General features: G+C 46.0%; 1 protein-coding gene across 3 annotated transcripts in view; it reads right to left on the bottom strand.

Annotated features, from left to right (window-relative positions):
* Positions 1-267: 267 nt before the first annotated feature.
* The window catches only part of CSAD (cysteine sulfinic acid decarboxylase), a 25,821-nt gene continuing 10,889 nt past the window's right edge, over positions 268-15,199 (bottom strand). The window contains exons 1-15 of one of the 3 annotated variants that reach the window (XM_054591055.1): positions 10,537-10,608; positions 10,142-10,278; positions 9,748-9,874; positions 9,578-9,668; positions 9,120-9,226; positions 8,558-8,673; positions 7,973-8,052; positions 7,618-7,672; positions 3,287-3,403; positions 3,147-3,211; positions 2,779-2,860; positions 2,146-2,345; positions 1,949-2,000; positions 1,726-1,815; positions 268-812 (exon numbers count right to left, since the gene is read on the bottom strand). In XM_054591055.1, coding sequence (XP_054447030.1) covers positions 639-812; positions 1,726-1,815; positions 1,949-2,000; positions 2,146-2,345; positions 2,779-2,860; positions 3,147-3,211; positions 3,287-3,403; positions 7,618-7,672; positions 7,973-8,052; positions 8,558-8,673; positions 9,120-9,226; positions 9,578-9,668; positions 9,748-9,874; positions 10,142-10,267 — 1,482 coding nt within the window. In that variant the 5' untranslated portion in view covers positions 10,268-10,278; positions 10,537-10,608 and the 3' untranslated portion in view covers positions 268-638. Of the gene's footprint in view, positions 813-1,725; positions 1,816-1,948; positions 2,001-2,145; positions 2,346-2,778; positions 2,861-3,146; positions 3,212-3,286; positions 3,404-7,617; positions 7,673-7,972; positions 8,053-8,557; positions 8,674-9,119; positions 9,227-9,577; positions 9,669-9,747; positions 9,875-10,141; positions 10,279-10,536; positions 10,609-15,199 lie in introns of those variants that run through there. The other 2 variants (XM_054591054.1, XM_054591053.1) reach the window with 2 other exon arrangements.

The raw sequence follows: 15,199 nt of genomic DNA, 5'->3' as shown, positions 1-15,199 counted from the left end.
CCCCTGCCGCTAAACTATTTTGTGGATAAAATTTTTCTCTTTCATCTGCCTTTTTTAAAAAATTAATTTGCATTCTCCACTTTTAGGTTGAAAGGTAAGAAACTTCAAAACATACCACAATAATATAGTTGAAATTTCAACTTTATTATTTTTCTATTATAAAAGTAATGCCTATTCATTATATAATAAAAGGAGAGAGCACAAAAGGCATCAAGAAATTAATTTTTAAATTGCCTATAATCCCATTCCAGGGAAAAAGCTATTACCATTTTGGCATATTTCATCGCTCTTTTTCTACGTATTTTTAAATATAGTTCAGATATTACTCTATATAAAGTACTATATCCAGATTTTTCAACATATTTTATTAAAATTATTTTTCTCATAGCAATAAAAATTCTCTTTTTAAACATAATTCTAAAGGCAGACTAAAATTCCATCATAAGGATATACTATAGTTTATTAAACATTCTCCTAATATCAAATACTTAATAGGAGAGTCAGTGGGTCAAAGGATATAAACATTGTTACAGCCATTCTGTTTTCTAAAAAGATTGGTCTTGAGAACACAGGGAGGGAATACACGAAGCCAGTGAGGGTGAGGGGGCTGCCAAGGCCAACCATGAGAAAGCGGAAACTCAGAGGTCCTGGCCTAGCCGTTCCAGCTCATTGAGGAGGAAGTCCATATCAGCCCGGGTCAGTGCAGGGTTGGCCACGATCATGCGGAAAAAGTTGCCCCGGGTCCCATGGGGCTGGTAACCAATCATCATGGAGCCCTCCTTCACCATGCGCTCCTTGAGTACTGGGGCCACCTGTGGAAGGGGTGCAGAATGTTCAGCTGCAGTCTGGGGTCAGGAGAGGGTACCTGTCAATGAGTTATCCAAGATGCATTTCCCTTCCACCTAGGCACCTTCCCTAGGCAGCTCTCATTGCTCTGGTCCTGACCATGGCCCCAGTTTACCTTTTATGCCATGGCCAACCCGCTTGGCCTTCTCTACCGTCTGCTTTATTCCCTATCTTGCCTATCTCCAGGTTGTCACATGGGCCATTTTCTGTCAAATCCCAGCTTCCCTGATTCACAACGCTGCTTTAGTCTAACTTCAAGCCTCAGTCATTCTTAACATCTTCTCCCCCTTTCTGAATTCCTGTAATACTTTTAATCTGTACCCTGTGATCTAACATGTATATTTACGAGATTTCCTTAAACGCATTGGTTTCAAATCGGTAAGTCTTGTTTTCTAAATATTACTCCTTAAAGGCAAGAACATTCTTGTCCTTTCAGACCATTTGCAGCACCCACTAACCTATACTTAGGGATCTATGACATATTTCCTCACATGTAGGAGGCATGTCTGGACTGGCCTTACTGGGTTGTCTGTCCCCAGTATCAGTGAGTAAAGCTCTTCAGTGATCTTCTTGCCTCACATCCCTGTCCTAGACCTGAGCTCCCTGCAGAACTCCCAGCACAGGGGTCTATATGCACTGGTGACTTACCCTGTAATACTCCTCCCTGTCTTCTTCTGACTTTCCAGAAACATACCTTATTTTCCATCCCCATCCCCACAGAAACGAGGACAAGTTGTTTTCCAGTTCCTGTCCCCACCTCAGAAGCAATAGACCAGCAAAGGGACAGCCATGCCACCCATAGCCAGCAGGGGGCGTAAATGCACCAGCTGCGTTCCCTCTACTGGGTTTTACCAGAGCTGTGGCGAAGAAAAAGCCTACCTTAGCCAGCCTCTCACTGTAATCCAGACTCTCCTTCTTGCCCCGCAGGCTCGGGGGCAGGAACCAGAAACACACATTGACAAACTCAGGCTGGGAGGAATGCGGAAGAGAAAGGTGTGAGCTGAGGAGCGGGGACTGTCCCCCCTCACTGCCCCTCTTTGTCAGGGTTTGCCTGTAGGATAGGCTAGGGGTACAGGAACAAAGAGCACAGGGTAGGTCATACCTCCATGACCAATTCAAATCCTTCCCGCTTCTTCATTTCCTCCACCAGGTAACTTCGAACAGAGAGTGAGAAATCACAGGTGCGGGAGGAAAGAAAATAAAACAGACCCAGAGAATGGGCTGGAGAAGACCTGAGAGCAGTAAAAGGTTTCAGGAAAGGGAATTGAGGAGGGGAGCTGGAACCGCGCCGACTCCTACCGGGCAAGGGCAAAGGCCTGGTCGACTCGCCGCTCCAGCCCTTGCGCCCCCTGTGCCTTCCACATGAGCCACAGCTTCAGACAGTCCACATGGCGGCCACACTGCACCACCTTGTCTCCCGTGTCCAGGGCCACATCATAGAATTTGTCCTGCTGGAAGAGGTAGCTGGCCTGGGACCCGTGGCAGCGCTTGAGCAGATTCTGTGGGTGGGTGGGAGGCTGTCAGACCCACCGTCTCCACCCAGGTTTCCTCTAGCACTTTATTAGAGGACCCCTTAGCTCAGCCCACCCATTCCTTTCCCTGGAACCAGGTGGTAGTGATGGAATGGCTGCCATCCGACTCCGGCCCCTTTGCCTGGGTTTTCTCCTAACACCCAGAGTTCTTCCCAAACTTAACCCAGGGTCCCTTCAATTACAACTTCAAGCTGGAAACTTTTTCCTTTGCATGAAGACAGGCCATGGGGGCAGTGAGAGAGCCCAGTACAGGGAATTAGGGTGGTCGCAGATATTCAGCTTCAGATGGGATGGTAAAGAGAACACAGTAAGGCCAGGACCCCCTCTAAGGTGAGAGAGAAAAGAAGACAGATGTCTAAGGTGAGAGATGGGACAAGGCCAGGGGCGTGGGCAGACCCACCGTGGTATCCCGGAGAAGAAGAACTGAGCACTGCAGGCCTGCTGTGAGGAGCTTGTGGGGATTCCAGGCCACCGAGTCAGCCCTAGGGTAGGTGCAGCAAAGCTGGGTCAGCTGGTTCCCCCTTACGTTGTCCAGCCAAGCTCCTCTCCCTTCCTGGACCTCAGTAAAGGGGATTTAGTCTCACACTAGCACAGCAGTCGGGAAGAACTGGCATGCCTGCCATCCGAACTCCCAGTCCCAATCAACCATCTCTCAATCTCCCCGCCACCAACCTCTTTCCCCCTACTGCCATCCAAAGCTCAGACCATGACTATTCTATGGGTCAAGAATTTGAATGGCGGGGTTCAGGGAGCAGGAGCTGCAGGTACCTCTGGATCCCATCCAGGAGATGTCTATGTGTCTGCGATAGCAGGACACTTCCACCCCAGGCAGCCTGCGGAGCAGAAGGAACAGCATGGGTTTGGCCTTGGTTCAGCCCAGCCCACCCTCAGTCCCACATCCCACTCACGTCCACGTGCAGCCACAGCCCATGACGCTGGCACACGTCAGCAACTGCTTCCAGGGGGTCAAAAGCTCCCAGAACAGTAGTGCCAGAAGTGGCACTGACCAGAAATGGCACAGCACCCTAATGCAAAAACGCAGAGGGAGGAAGAGGCTGTGATGTCATCTAAAAGGCAACCCAGAGACTGCTGTCAGGCTCTACTGCTACACTCTCTGCATGCCTGACCTGGGCCCTTTCAACAAAGTACTACTATCTCCTTTAATTTACAAGTAAAACACTGAGACTCAGAGGTGCGAAGAAACTTGTTCCCAAGATGAAGCTCCAGAGATGGAATCCAAACCTAGGTCTGTCTGATAGTCTATCTCCAAAGCTCATACTCTTTCAAATTTCAATGCCTTACTAGAGGATCAAATGCTATTTAAAAATTTCTAGTAGTATAAAAGTTTATAAAGAAATTGAATTAGCATTTTTTTTTAAAGTCACAAAGAAATCCCGGGCCCAGATGGCTTCACTGATGAATTCTATTAAACATTTAAAAAAGAATTGATAGCCCTGAGCAGGTAGCTCAGTTGGTTAGAGCATCATCCCTATATGCCAAGGTTGTGGGTTTGATCCCTGGTCAGGACACATACAGGAATCAACCAATGAATGCATAAATAAGTGGAACAACAAAAATCAATGTTTCTCTCTTTCTCCCTTTTCTCTCCCTCTCTAAAATCAATTAATCAATAAAAAAATTAATAAAAAAGAATTGATACCAGTTCTTTACAAACTTCTAAAAAAAAAAGAGGTGCCCTTACCAAGTGTGCCTCAGTCCCTTGTGCACCATCCTGCAAAGCAAAATGTGCCAGTTTGATTCCCCATCAGGGCACATGCCTGGCTTGTAGGTTCCGTCCCTGATTGGGGCACATATTGGAGGCAACCAATATTGATGTCTCTCTCTTTCTCCCTCCCTCCCTTTCCTTCTGTGTAAAAATAAATAAATATTTAAAATCCTTTTTTAAAAAAAAACCCAATTGGCTTCTTTGCAGACAGAAATTGACAAGCGGACCTAAACTATCTGAAAAAAAAAGAACAAACTTGGAGGGCTCACATTTCCTGATTTCAAAACTTACCACAAAGCTACATTAATGAAGACAATGTGGTCTATGGTATAGAATGCAGATCAATGAAATGGAATTGAAAATCCAGAAATAAACTCTCACATTCACAATTAATTGATTTCCAACAAGACAATTCACTGGGGGAAAGAAGAGTCTTTTCACAAATGGTCCTGGGACAACTAGATATCCACATACAGGGGGAAAAAAAATGAAATTATTGACAGCTGTCAGAGAGGAGAGGGCTTTTTAGGGTTGGGTAAGAAAGGTGAAAGGATTAAGCAAAAAACAAACAAACCAAAAAACCCTCATAGACACAGACAACAGTGTAGTGATTACCAGAGGGAAAGGGGAGTGGGGGAGGTAGAAGAGGGTGTGGGGGGACAAATGGTGATGGGTGGAGACTTTCATGGGGTAATGAAAACACAATACAATATACAGATGATGTATTATAGAACTGTTCACCTGAAACCTATATAATTTTATTAGCCAATATCATCCCAATAAATTCAATTTTAAAAACCATTTAAAAAATGAAGCTTGAACCCCTTTCTCATGTCAAATGCAAAAATTAACTCACAATGAGCCATAGAACTAAATGTAAAAACCAGAACTACGAATATCTTATATGAAGACATAGGAGCTTGGATTAGGCAAAGACTGCCTAGATACGCCATCAAAAGCACAAGTAATCAAAGAAAAAAATAAATTGGGACTCATCAAAATGTAAAACTTTCGTGCTTCAAAGGCCACCATCAAGAATGTGAAAAGACAAACTGGAGAATAGAGGAAGATGTTACAAATCAAACAAATCATGTATCTGATAAGGGACTTACTTATATCTTGAACAGAACAGAGTAAGCACATGACAGGATGCGCAACATCATTAGTCATCAGGGAAATGCAAATCAAAACCACAGCAAGATAGCACTTTACACCCACTTAAATGGCTATAACCAAAAAGAAATAACAGGTGTCAGTGAGGATGTGGAGAAATTGGAACCCTCATACATTGCTGGTGGAATTCTAAACTGGTGCAGTCACTTTTTTCTTAATCCTCACCTGAGGACATTTTTTTTTCATTGATTTATAGAAAGAGCCACTGAGAGAGGAAGGGAGAGAAAGAAACATCGGTGTGAGAAAGAAACATCAACTGGTTGCTTCTCATTCACACCTGGATTGCAGATCAGACCCGCAATCCAGGCATGCACACTGACTAGGAATCAAACATCAAACCCACAACCTTTTGGTTATGGTACAATGCTCCAACCAAATGAGCCACACTGGCCAGGGCAGATGCAGTCACTTTGAAAAATGGTCTGATGGCTCCTCCAAGGTTAAACATAGAATTACCAGATGAGCCAGCAATTCCACCACCAGGTATATAACCAAGAGAAATGAAAAACACATGTTCACATAAAAACTTCTACACAAATATTCAGAGTAACATTATTCATAATAGCCCCAAACTGGAAACAACCCAAATGTCCATCAACTGAGAAATTAATAAATAAAATATGGCATACCCACACAATGGAATATTATTCAGCAATAAGAAAGAATGAAGAACTGGTATGTGCTACAACATGAATGACCCTTAAAAACGTTATGCTAAAGAAAAGAAGTTCATCACACAAGACCGTGTGTAGTATGATTCCATTCCTATGAAAAATCCAGGATAGGCAAATCCATAGAGACACCAAGTAGATTAGTGGTTGCCTAATCGGAAGTATGGGAGTATTGCAGATTGATAGCTAGAAGGTATGGGGTTTATTTTGGGGGTGATGAAAATATTCTGATATTTATTGCAGTGATGGTTGCACAATTCCGTAAATATGTTAAAAAACCACTGAATTGTACACTATGAATGGGTGAATTGTATGTCATGTAAATGGAATTATATCTTAATAAAGCTCTTAAAAAAAAGTTTATACAATAAACAGTGATACTCCACTGTTCTAATTGCTACTCATTCTGCTCCTCAGCAGTAACATCCCTATGTCAATAAATTCATATTGTTCTAAATAATAATAAGCTCAAACTGCCCTTCCTATACTGCAATTTGCTGTATATACTTTATATATATATAGACTTAAATATATAGTGGAGGTATTTTCTTTTTTATAAAAAAGATTTTATTTATTTATTTATTTTTAGAGAGTGGGGAAGGGAGGGAGAAAGAGAAGGAGAGAAACACCAGCGTGAGAGAGAAACATGGATCCACTGAGCCTCACATGTACCCAACCAGGGACCGAATTGCAACCCAGGCATGTGCTCTGGGGATCAAAGCAGGGTCCCCTCGCTTTGTGGAACAACACCCAACACACTGAGGCGCACCAGTCAGGGCTATAGTGGAGGTATTTTCATGTTAGTACATATGTTTCCACTTTACTCTTTTAAATGTCTACATAGTACTCTAATAATAACAATAACAACAGTAATAGTAGCTAACATTTATACAGTGCTTCATGGGTTTTAAGTGCTTCACATATAATTCATTTAATCCTTATAACAGTCCTATGTGGTAACTTCTACATTATGCTCATTTTACAAAAGAAGAAACCAAGACACAAATATGGTATCATAATTTATCTACTGATAGACACTAAATTTAAAAAAATTTTACACTTTGCCCCAGTGCACAGAATTCAAAGTACTATGATGATGATTTACAAAATAAACCTTAGCAGTGGAACTCTGAATCAGTGAACAGATACATTTAAAATTTATATGCAGTATCAAAATGCCCTCCATGATGGCTGCAGTGGTTCATGTAGCCCCCCAGGGTGGAGGGGGTGCTGGGCCTCCACATTTCCCACCACTCATAGTCTGCACTCAGCACTGGCCCGCACATCTTCTCAAAGCTCCCTCTGCCAGGCCTTCCCTGCTCACACAAACCTTCCACAGCACACCTCAGGCCCCCAGCACCCTCTCTGAGGTGCCACCTTGGGGTTCTACTCAGTAACTCAGTCCTGCTCCTTCCTCTTGGGGTCAGATCCTGCCTGTGGGTCTCAGCAGAGTCCCTGAGAGGACTGGAGACTGCTCACCCCTCAGACTCCCCATAGATCATTTCAGCTCACAGAGCCGGGGGGGTGGGGGGCAGGCACAGAGGTCAAGAAGAGGGATGAGGGCAGCCTTGAGTAGGAAGAGCCCAAAGAGCCGCCAAGAAAGGGGTGTGACCCAGCTCCACACCCTGCTGCACACCCCAGGCTTCACACACTCACCTCACACACTCACCTCAGCCTTGGCCAGACAGATCTGCCTCTCCAGATCCTCAGGGATCATCTTCCCTCTGGAAAATAAAGTTGAGTGGGTAAAGACATGATTGGTTCTCTAGGCTAGGAAGTGTGGAGAACAGGGTAATACAGGGTTAGCAATACAAAGGCCACAGTGTTGATTTTTCTCTAAGAAGGGTACACATCTCAGGGGACAGGATAGGAGACTCTAGCACGAAGAGACAGAAGAGACAATTCTGCAGGAACAGAGAGGGGACAGAAGTCTACAAGAGGTGTGGGGTTGCAGCCAGAGCTCCTGACAGCAGAAAAGTATGCAGCACCAAGCCCAGCCAGGGCCACAAGGACAGGACCGTCACCTCTCATCTGCCTTGACCACTCGGACACTGTCAGTGCCAAGTCCCAGGAAAGCAGCTCCTTTTTTGATGGAGTAGTGACACTGCGGAGGAAGGCAGAGCACGTTAGGCTAGAGGTGGGAGGGCAGGAGGATGGGAAAGAAAGAAACTAGTAAAAGTCAAGTGTGAGCTGTAATAGATGAGTCCCTGTAGACCTGGGCTTTTTAAGCATTCATGAGCCTTCGAATTGCCAGGGTATCTGATCAAAATGCAGGGCCATATACAGTAAATCTGGGATGGAGGCTGAGATTCTGCATTTCTAAGAAATGCCCCAGCGATCTATGCTGCTGGTCTATGGACTGACTACACTCTGGGTGGGAAAAGTGTGGACTGTGTCTGCCTCACCCGTTGCCCCTCCCTCTCCCCAACCCCAGACTGAAGGCAAGCTGAATGGGAGGCCCCCTTGATTGGAAGGAAGCACATATGCTTGGGAGCAGGCTGGTCTTGGAGGGGATGAGTCTGGGCAGGCGGTGAACCTGACAGATCTCAGATTCCGCTGGCTAGAGATTAGAATCAAGAGCCTGGGGTAGGCCTGTGCCTCTTCCCCACCTCCTTTGTTGCAAAGAGGGCCAGGGGTGGCAGTGCCCGGAGGCCCTTCTGCTTGCAATCCGGGTAGCGCTGATAGCGGGCCAGGTTCATGGCATACATGTTGGCGATGGAGCCACCTGTCACAGAGGGAGATGGTGGCAAGAGATAGAGGCAGTGGGTCAAAACTGGAGCCTGCCTCTCTTGACCTCTCCACCCAGAAGAACTGATCAAAGAAACACAACTGCTTGGCCCCCAAGTCACGGATTCCCAGGGCTCTACAAATGGCCTGATAGCTAAGAACAGCGCAGGGATCTAGATCCCCTGACTGTCCCCCAGCGTATCCTGGGCTGCATCCAAAACAGCCCCTGCCCAGAGACAGCAGGCACAGGAGCACTGACCCCAAGGACTGTTTGGCAAACACAGGGATACAGGATATTGGGCAGCCTCTTTCTGGTTTGGCCAGAGCCCAGCTGGAGAGAAAATGAAGAGGAATGCCCCCTCCCTGCCAGCTTAGAGCAAGAGAATTGTGGAGAAGGAGGAACCCTTTAAAAGGCCAAAAAAGACCCCCCTCCTTCTCACATACCAGGGCAGAAGACCCCATCCCCAGAGCTCCAGCCCACCAGCACCCGAAGTTTCTTTAGCACTTCTTCTTCCATGAGTACAAACACAGGGGCGATTTCATAAGTGTACCTGCCAGGAGAAGGAACAACGAGAAAAGGGAAGGGACAGGGAGGGACACCAGCTGAGAGTCTCAGAGGAGTCAGAGCAGGCAGTGAGAACGAACAAGGGAAGGGCTCAAAGACAGGACGGAGTTGGTGACAAAGAACCAAGGAAGCAAGAATGAGAACAAACTAGGATCAGGAGGCAGGAGAAGGCTTAGAGAAAGGGAGCCCAAAGGGCACAAAGGGAAAGACTATGCAGCAGAGATTCTCAGAAAATGGAGGAGGGGGCAAAAACCATTTCTTCCCCTCCCCCTAGGGCAGTCTCCTGCAAACCCCTGCCCTCCGTGGAGCGGTAGGAGGGACTCTTGGCGTGGCTCACTGGCTGGTGTTCAGGCTCTCAGTGACGATGCGCCCGGCCAGAGCATGAGGATCCAACCCGGAGAAGAGCTGGTTGAAGAAACGAGGGTGACCTGGAGAAGTGGGCAGGGAGCTCAGAGTGGAGCTGGGCACGAACTCCAGATGCTTTTCCCACCAGCACCCAGGACCCACAGGTCTTCACACTGTAGCGGATCACAGCCCGGCACCGCTCCAGGATTTGCTCCTGTGACTCCCCCTGGCTCTGCAGCTCCAAATCCAGCAGCTGCTTCAGCTCCTCTGGCTCCTTCCACTCGCAGACCTCGGAGGACAAGCGGAACATTCTATCAACTGGCTGTCCAAACCACATCTCAATATACACAGGACACCACCAACGTGCACTTAAAGCAGCAAGTGAGGATTATTTTCAAAGCCACACATGAACAAAGGTAAATAAACACAGTGAGACCCAGTACACAATCCCTGAGGCACACAGTGAGGCAGTCACAAAGTCTGGGGAGAAGGCCGTGGGAGGTGGAAAGTTCTGAGCCAGGTTGATGGGCAAGAAGAAAAGGAAGAAAGGACTCACCTTCTCAGTGGCACTGGTCCCTTTCCAAATGACTTCATCCACAACAATCCCAAACACGTCCCGGAGCAAGGCTTCTGCAGCCACGGGGTCCCAGTCAAGGGAGAAGAGTGGTTGGGAGTCAGCCATCAGGATAAAATCTGTGGACAGAGCAGGAGTTACTCCCTACTCAGCCTGTGTGCCTCATCTGGACCGAACCAGCAAGAAGCCCAATGCCTTAATGGGCCTAAGGCTCCAGTCCTGCAGCTCAGTCCCAGCCTTCACTGTACAGACAAGGGCAAATGAGAGCGTCTAGGGAGAAAGCCAGTTGAAACAAATGAGAGGGGAAAAGGCAGTTAGCACTGAGCATGTGAAACCTAGTGGCCACTGCCCATCTAAGGCAACAACAAGCAGCGTACCTTTCTGTTCGAGGCTCTTGTTCAGACAAGCTGGAAGCAGGGTACCCAATTGCTTTTCAGAATGATAAGACCAGGGCTGTAGAGGGGGTGAGGTATAAGCAGCAGTCACATGACCGTGACATCACCCTCCTGACCTTGCCCTTAAGAAAATGTACACAGATTTGGGATAGGGACAATAGGTTAAGTTCCCTGAATAATCATTAGCTGACAGGGAAAAGGTGGAAAATGAGATAAAAGGCAAAAAAAAAAAAATGCCAAGTTAACATCAGAGTTAAGAGGAGCAGAGAGCCAGCAGGAAGAGGGGCTTCCCACCCTGAAGCAAAGGGTCCAGAATGGGGTTCCTGGAAGATGTTTGGCAGGGAGAGAAGGGCAAAGGGAGGGGAGGCAGAGCGGGTAGGGGAGCCTGAGAAAGACCAATGGAGGTGAAATGGTTTACTAAGGCAAACCTCAGAGCCTGATCTCTGCGTCCCAACCCCCAGAGACTTTTCAGAACTGTCCCAATCTCCAACAGGGCAGGAAGGAAAGGAGGTTACATTGAGGAAGGATCTTGTTAAGTAAGTGTAACCCTATGCCTTTCGGGCTGAGAGTGCTCAATAAGCAGGGAGTGGCTGTTTGAAGTGAACACCAGCTGTGTTCAGGACAGAGTGCTGGGACTCAGAAAGCCTCCCTGTCCCACTGGGAAGACACAGACACACCCGCAACAGTTATAGCCCAGGGCTTGGCTGGATGCTGACCCCAAGTGCTATTCAGGACAAGAGGAGAAGGGATCGATGAAGGCAGAAGACTGGTGAAGATGAGAGGGGACTGGAGCTGAATCTTCTAAGTGAAAGAGGAGGAAGAGGGGAGGAATGCCATGAGCTTACATGGGGAATGAGTGTGGCTTGTTCTAAGGTCAGCGAAGGCCCAGCTGGCTGGAGGGAGAGTCTGCGAGAGTGATACTGGAGCACAGCTGCATGAGCTTACGGGGAGCTGGGAGTGCCAGCCAGGCCAAGGAATCTAAATTTTGTCCCGCAGAAAACAGGAAGTCACTGAAAGATTTTGTGTCAAGGAATAATGTATGAAATCGATGCTCTCAGAAGACTAGTGTATAGCAGCAGGACGCAGAAGTAACAGGCTGTTGCCATAAGCCAGGCAAGAGGTGATCCACACTTGAAGAGGATGATGTCAGTAGGAAAGGACAGAGAGCGGAATATGCAGGCTTGGCACTCACTAGATTACACAGAGTTCAACACTTATGGAATCTACGTTGGAGGAGAAGGAAGAGTCAAAGGTAACCCTGGGGTTTCAAGCATGGGTGGCTGGAAGAATAACTGTGCCCCTGAAAGAAACTGAATGTAGAAAAGGGAAGCCGGATGGAAAATAAAATGGTTATTTCTTGGAAATACTCATCCAAGTGGAGGTGTCCTGGAACTACAGGTACACATTTGGGAGGCAGTCAGGCCCAGAGCTCTGCTAAGATGCTAGAACAGAAAGCAGATTTGAGAGTCAGGGTGCAGCTGAAGCCTTGTGACCAACTCCACTGTCCCTGGGAGAGAAGGTTCAGAGAGATGGCCAAGGAAAGAGGAGCAAACACCAAGGCCTGGGAAATCCCCCAAGTGAGGGGACAAGAGGATCAAAAAACTGTGGAAAGGGAGGAACCTTCCTCAAGGTGGGCTGCTCTAACGTAATCCACTGTCAACAGCCACTGGACTCCACACTAGTTAAAAAGAAAGGTTCAAGGGTCCCTGGTGGTCTTACGCTTAAACTTTCCTAAGTAGATTGAGTTTGGAGCAAATAAGTAAGCTGACCCAGGCCTTAAGAATGAGAGTCAATCCTTCCTCTGGCCTCACACTAGCCCTCCTGTTGGGTGGTAGCAGTGAGATGTTTAGGTTGAGAGGCTTAAGGGAGAGAGTCTAATCAAAGTAGGTACCACTGAAGTAGGTACTTACTATTTGCCACACTCTGTACTCAATATTTATTATTCTAATCTTCACAACTGTTTGGGATAAGATTGTTACCAACAATTGAAGATGAGGAAACTGAGATTTCAAAGACACTATGTGTTTAACTTGTCCAGATCACACAGCCGGTATGTGGCCAAGCTGGGTTTGAACCCAGGTGTGTCAGGCTCTGAAGTCTCTGCTCTTTAACCATCATGCTCGCTTTCCTCATGCACAGCTCTCTCAGGCAGAGTTTGCTGTGATGTCAAGGTCATGGGCCAGGAATGAGGATACATCAGGACCTCAGTTTCTGTAAAATAAAGGACTTAAAGAGAGATTCTCCAAGGTATGTGCTGGTGTTCATAGGAGCTCAGGCCCTTGATATGGCAAGCAGGCCAGGGAAGACATTCCAGTCTCTGTCTGGGTGGAAAACGGGTTGCAAGGGGCTTGGCAGGGGGAAACAACTATTGAAGAAAGAGAAACCCCTGGCTGGAGGGAGGCCTTTCCCCATAGCTCTGAAGAGAACGTCTGCAGAGAAGACCATGGCTCCCTCCACTTGGCACCTTCTTTGTCCATTCCATGTCAGTCACCTCTCAGAAATGAAATCTGGAGGCAAAGGCTCTGGACACCTCCAGTTGCCTCCAGGGGTAAACAGAAGGTGAGGCACCACTCCTTCATTCCCCATACAGAACCCTGCCCTGGGTACCTGAGAGAGGGAAGAACCCTGCCCGCAGAGAATTTTTCTTTTTAAAAGCAAGAAGGACACTAATCTGCAATACAGAATGATAAAGCAAAAAAGACATGAATAGGGCTAGAAACAGCACTTTAGCCCCTGGCTGAGATGTTGCTTTTTTTCACAAGTCACAAGTTTTGTTCTGACTTCATGGGATCTCTAGTCCATAAGCTCCGTGTAACCATCAACTCCATATCTTTCTTTCCTTCACTAATACAACCTAGATTGTACAGTTAATCATTTCAACTACACTTTGTCCAAAATCCTCAACTCCCAGGCCTACTGTCCTTCCACCAAACCCACCTGGCAAAACCCCAATCCAACTGACCAGTTCTCCTCTTACCAAATGCACCAAGATTGCTGGGTTCTGCTAGTGAAAACCACCCAACCATTCAAATTGGTATCGCTATAAATTCATGGTGTCTGTGATCATTCCAATTAAACACAGCAGATTAAACACATATGTTTACCACTCCTCCTTCCTGAAATCCCACTAAAATTACATCAGTCAAATTTTAATTCTGGAAGGATAAAACAAATAAGAAAAGAGACAAGAGGCAAGAGATGTCAATAATGGTAGAAGATAGAACGCAGATAAAAAGTGATAACTGGTTAAGCAAATGACACAGAGTCAAAACCAGTATGTCTGCAGTAATGGGAAACTACCTGGTTCTCGGGACAGTGGCCCAAAGAGGCTCAGGAATTAGAAACACTAGCTAACTTGGAAGGCAGGAGGAATGGGCACAGGTTAAAATATAGAAATTAGATGAAAAATTGTATAAGGAATATTCAGACCCTCACTCCTCTCCCCCTGCCCATTCAGCCAAATGACTCCCCTCCACCTACTTCCAAAGAAGCATGAGGTTTGTTTTCTAGAGAAACTGAAAGAGGGAGCCTTGGGTTTAGGGACACCAGGCACAGCAGGAGATGAGGATGAGGCACTGTACTAAAAATGGAAGGATTAGGAGGAAGTTATATATTGAATCAACTCCTTTCTCCCAATCAGCATTCAGAACCAGTGGCCAAAGGTAAACCCTCCAGGATCAGAAGACTGGAGGATTCCTCTCTAGAGAAACTGACCTCAATAGCCCCAGAGAATAAACCTACTGAAACTCTTATTTCAGTTCTCATTCAGTCACCTAGTCAGTGTGGACCACCAGTCAATACTGCCTATCCATGCACTTGGGCCCTCCAATATGCCTAGTACCTCCTTCTTAAATATAAGCAGATAGAGAACCAAAGATTATCACACACTTAAGGAAAACTCCTAACATGAACTACAGAGGTAAAAACAGACAAACTGAAAAAAGGCATTTGGTGGAAGAAGAGAAATGCTGGGAGAAGAAGCAAGCCTCAGAAATTCAAGAAGGCATTGCATCCATGAAAAAAAAAAAAAAAAACCCCAAAAAGCAAAGAACAGATTGCTTTCCAAAAGGAATACTCAGAGAACAAGAAGAAGCTCTAGGATTTTGAAAACATGACAACTGAAATAAAAAAAAATTGGAAATAAAATGGGGCCCTGAACAGATAGTTCAGTTAGTTGGAGCATCATCCTAACACACCAAGGTTGCAGGTTTGATCCCCGGTCAGAGCACATACAAGAATCAATCAATGAATGCATAAACAAGTGGAACAACAAATCGACATTTCTTTTTATAGCTCTCTCTTTAAAAATCAATAAATAAAAGTTAAAAGAAGAAAACAAAGTCAAGAAAATCATAAAGATAAAAATATAGAAATAAATAATAAAAAGAATTTTAGAAGATCGATCCAAAAGGCCCAATAGTCAACTAACAGAAGTTTCAGACTTTAGCCAAGATGGAGGCAGAGGTAGATAGACTTTGTTTCCTCGCACAACCAAAGGAAGGACAACAATCAATTTAAAAACAAAAAAAAACAACCCAGAACTGCCAGAAAATCAAACTGTATGGAAGTCCAACCACCAAGGAGTTAAAGAAGAAACATTCATCCTGACTGGTAGGAGGGGAAGAGATGGGAAGCCAGGGCAGAG

This window comes from Pteronotus mesoamericanus, unplaced genomic scaffold (genome assembly GCF_021234165.1).
Source record: "Pteronotus mesoamericanus isolate MK-2021 breed Mesoamerican mustached bat unplaced genomic scaffold, CSHL_Meso_final scaffold_21, whole genome shotgun sequence".
In the NCBI taxonomy this organism is placed as follows: domain Eukaryota; kingdom Metazoa; phylum Chordata; class Mammalia; order Chiroptera; family Mormoopidae; genus Pteronotus; species Pteronotus mesoamericanus.
Note: the sequence above shows the minus strand (reverse complement) of the source record. Positions and strands in the feature narration are given on the sequence as shown.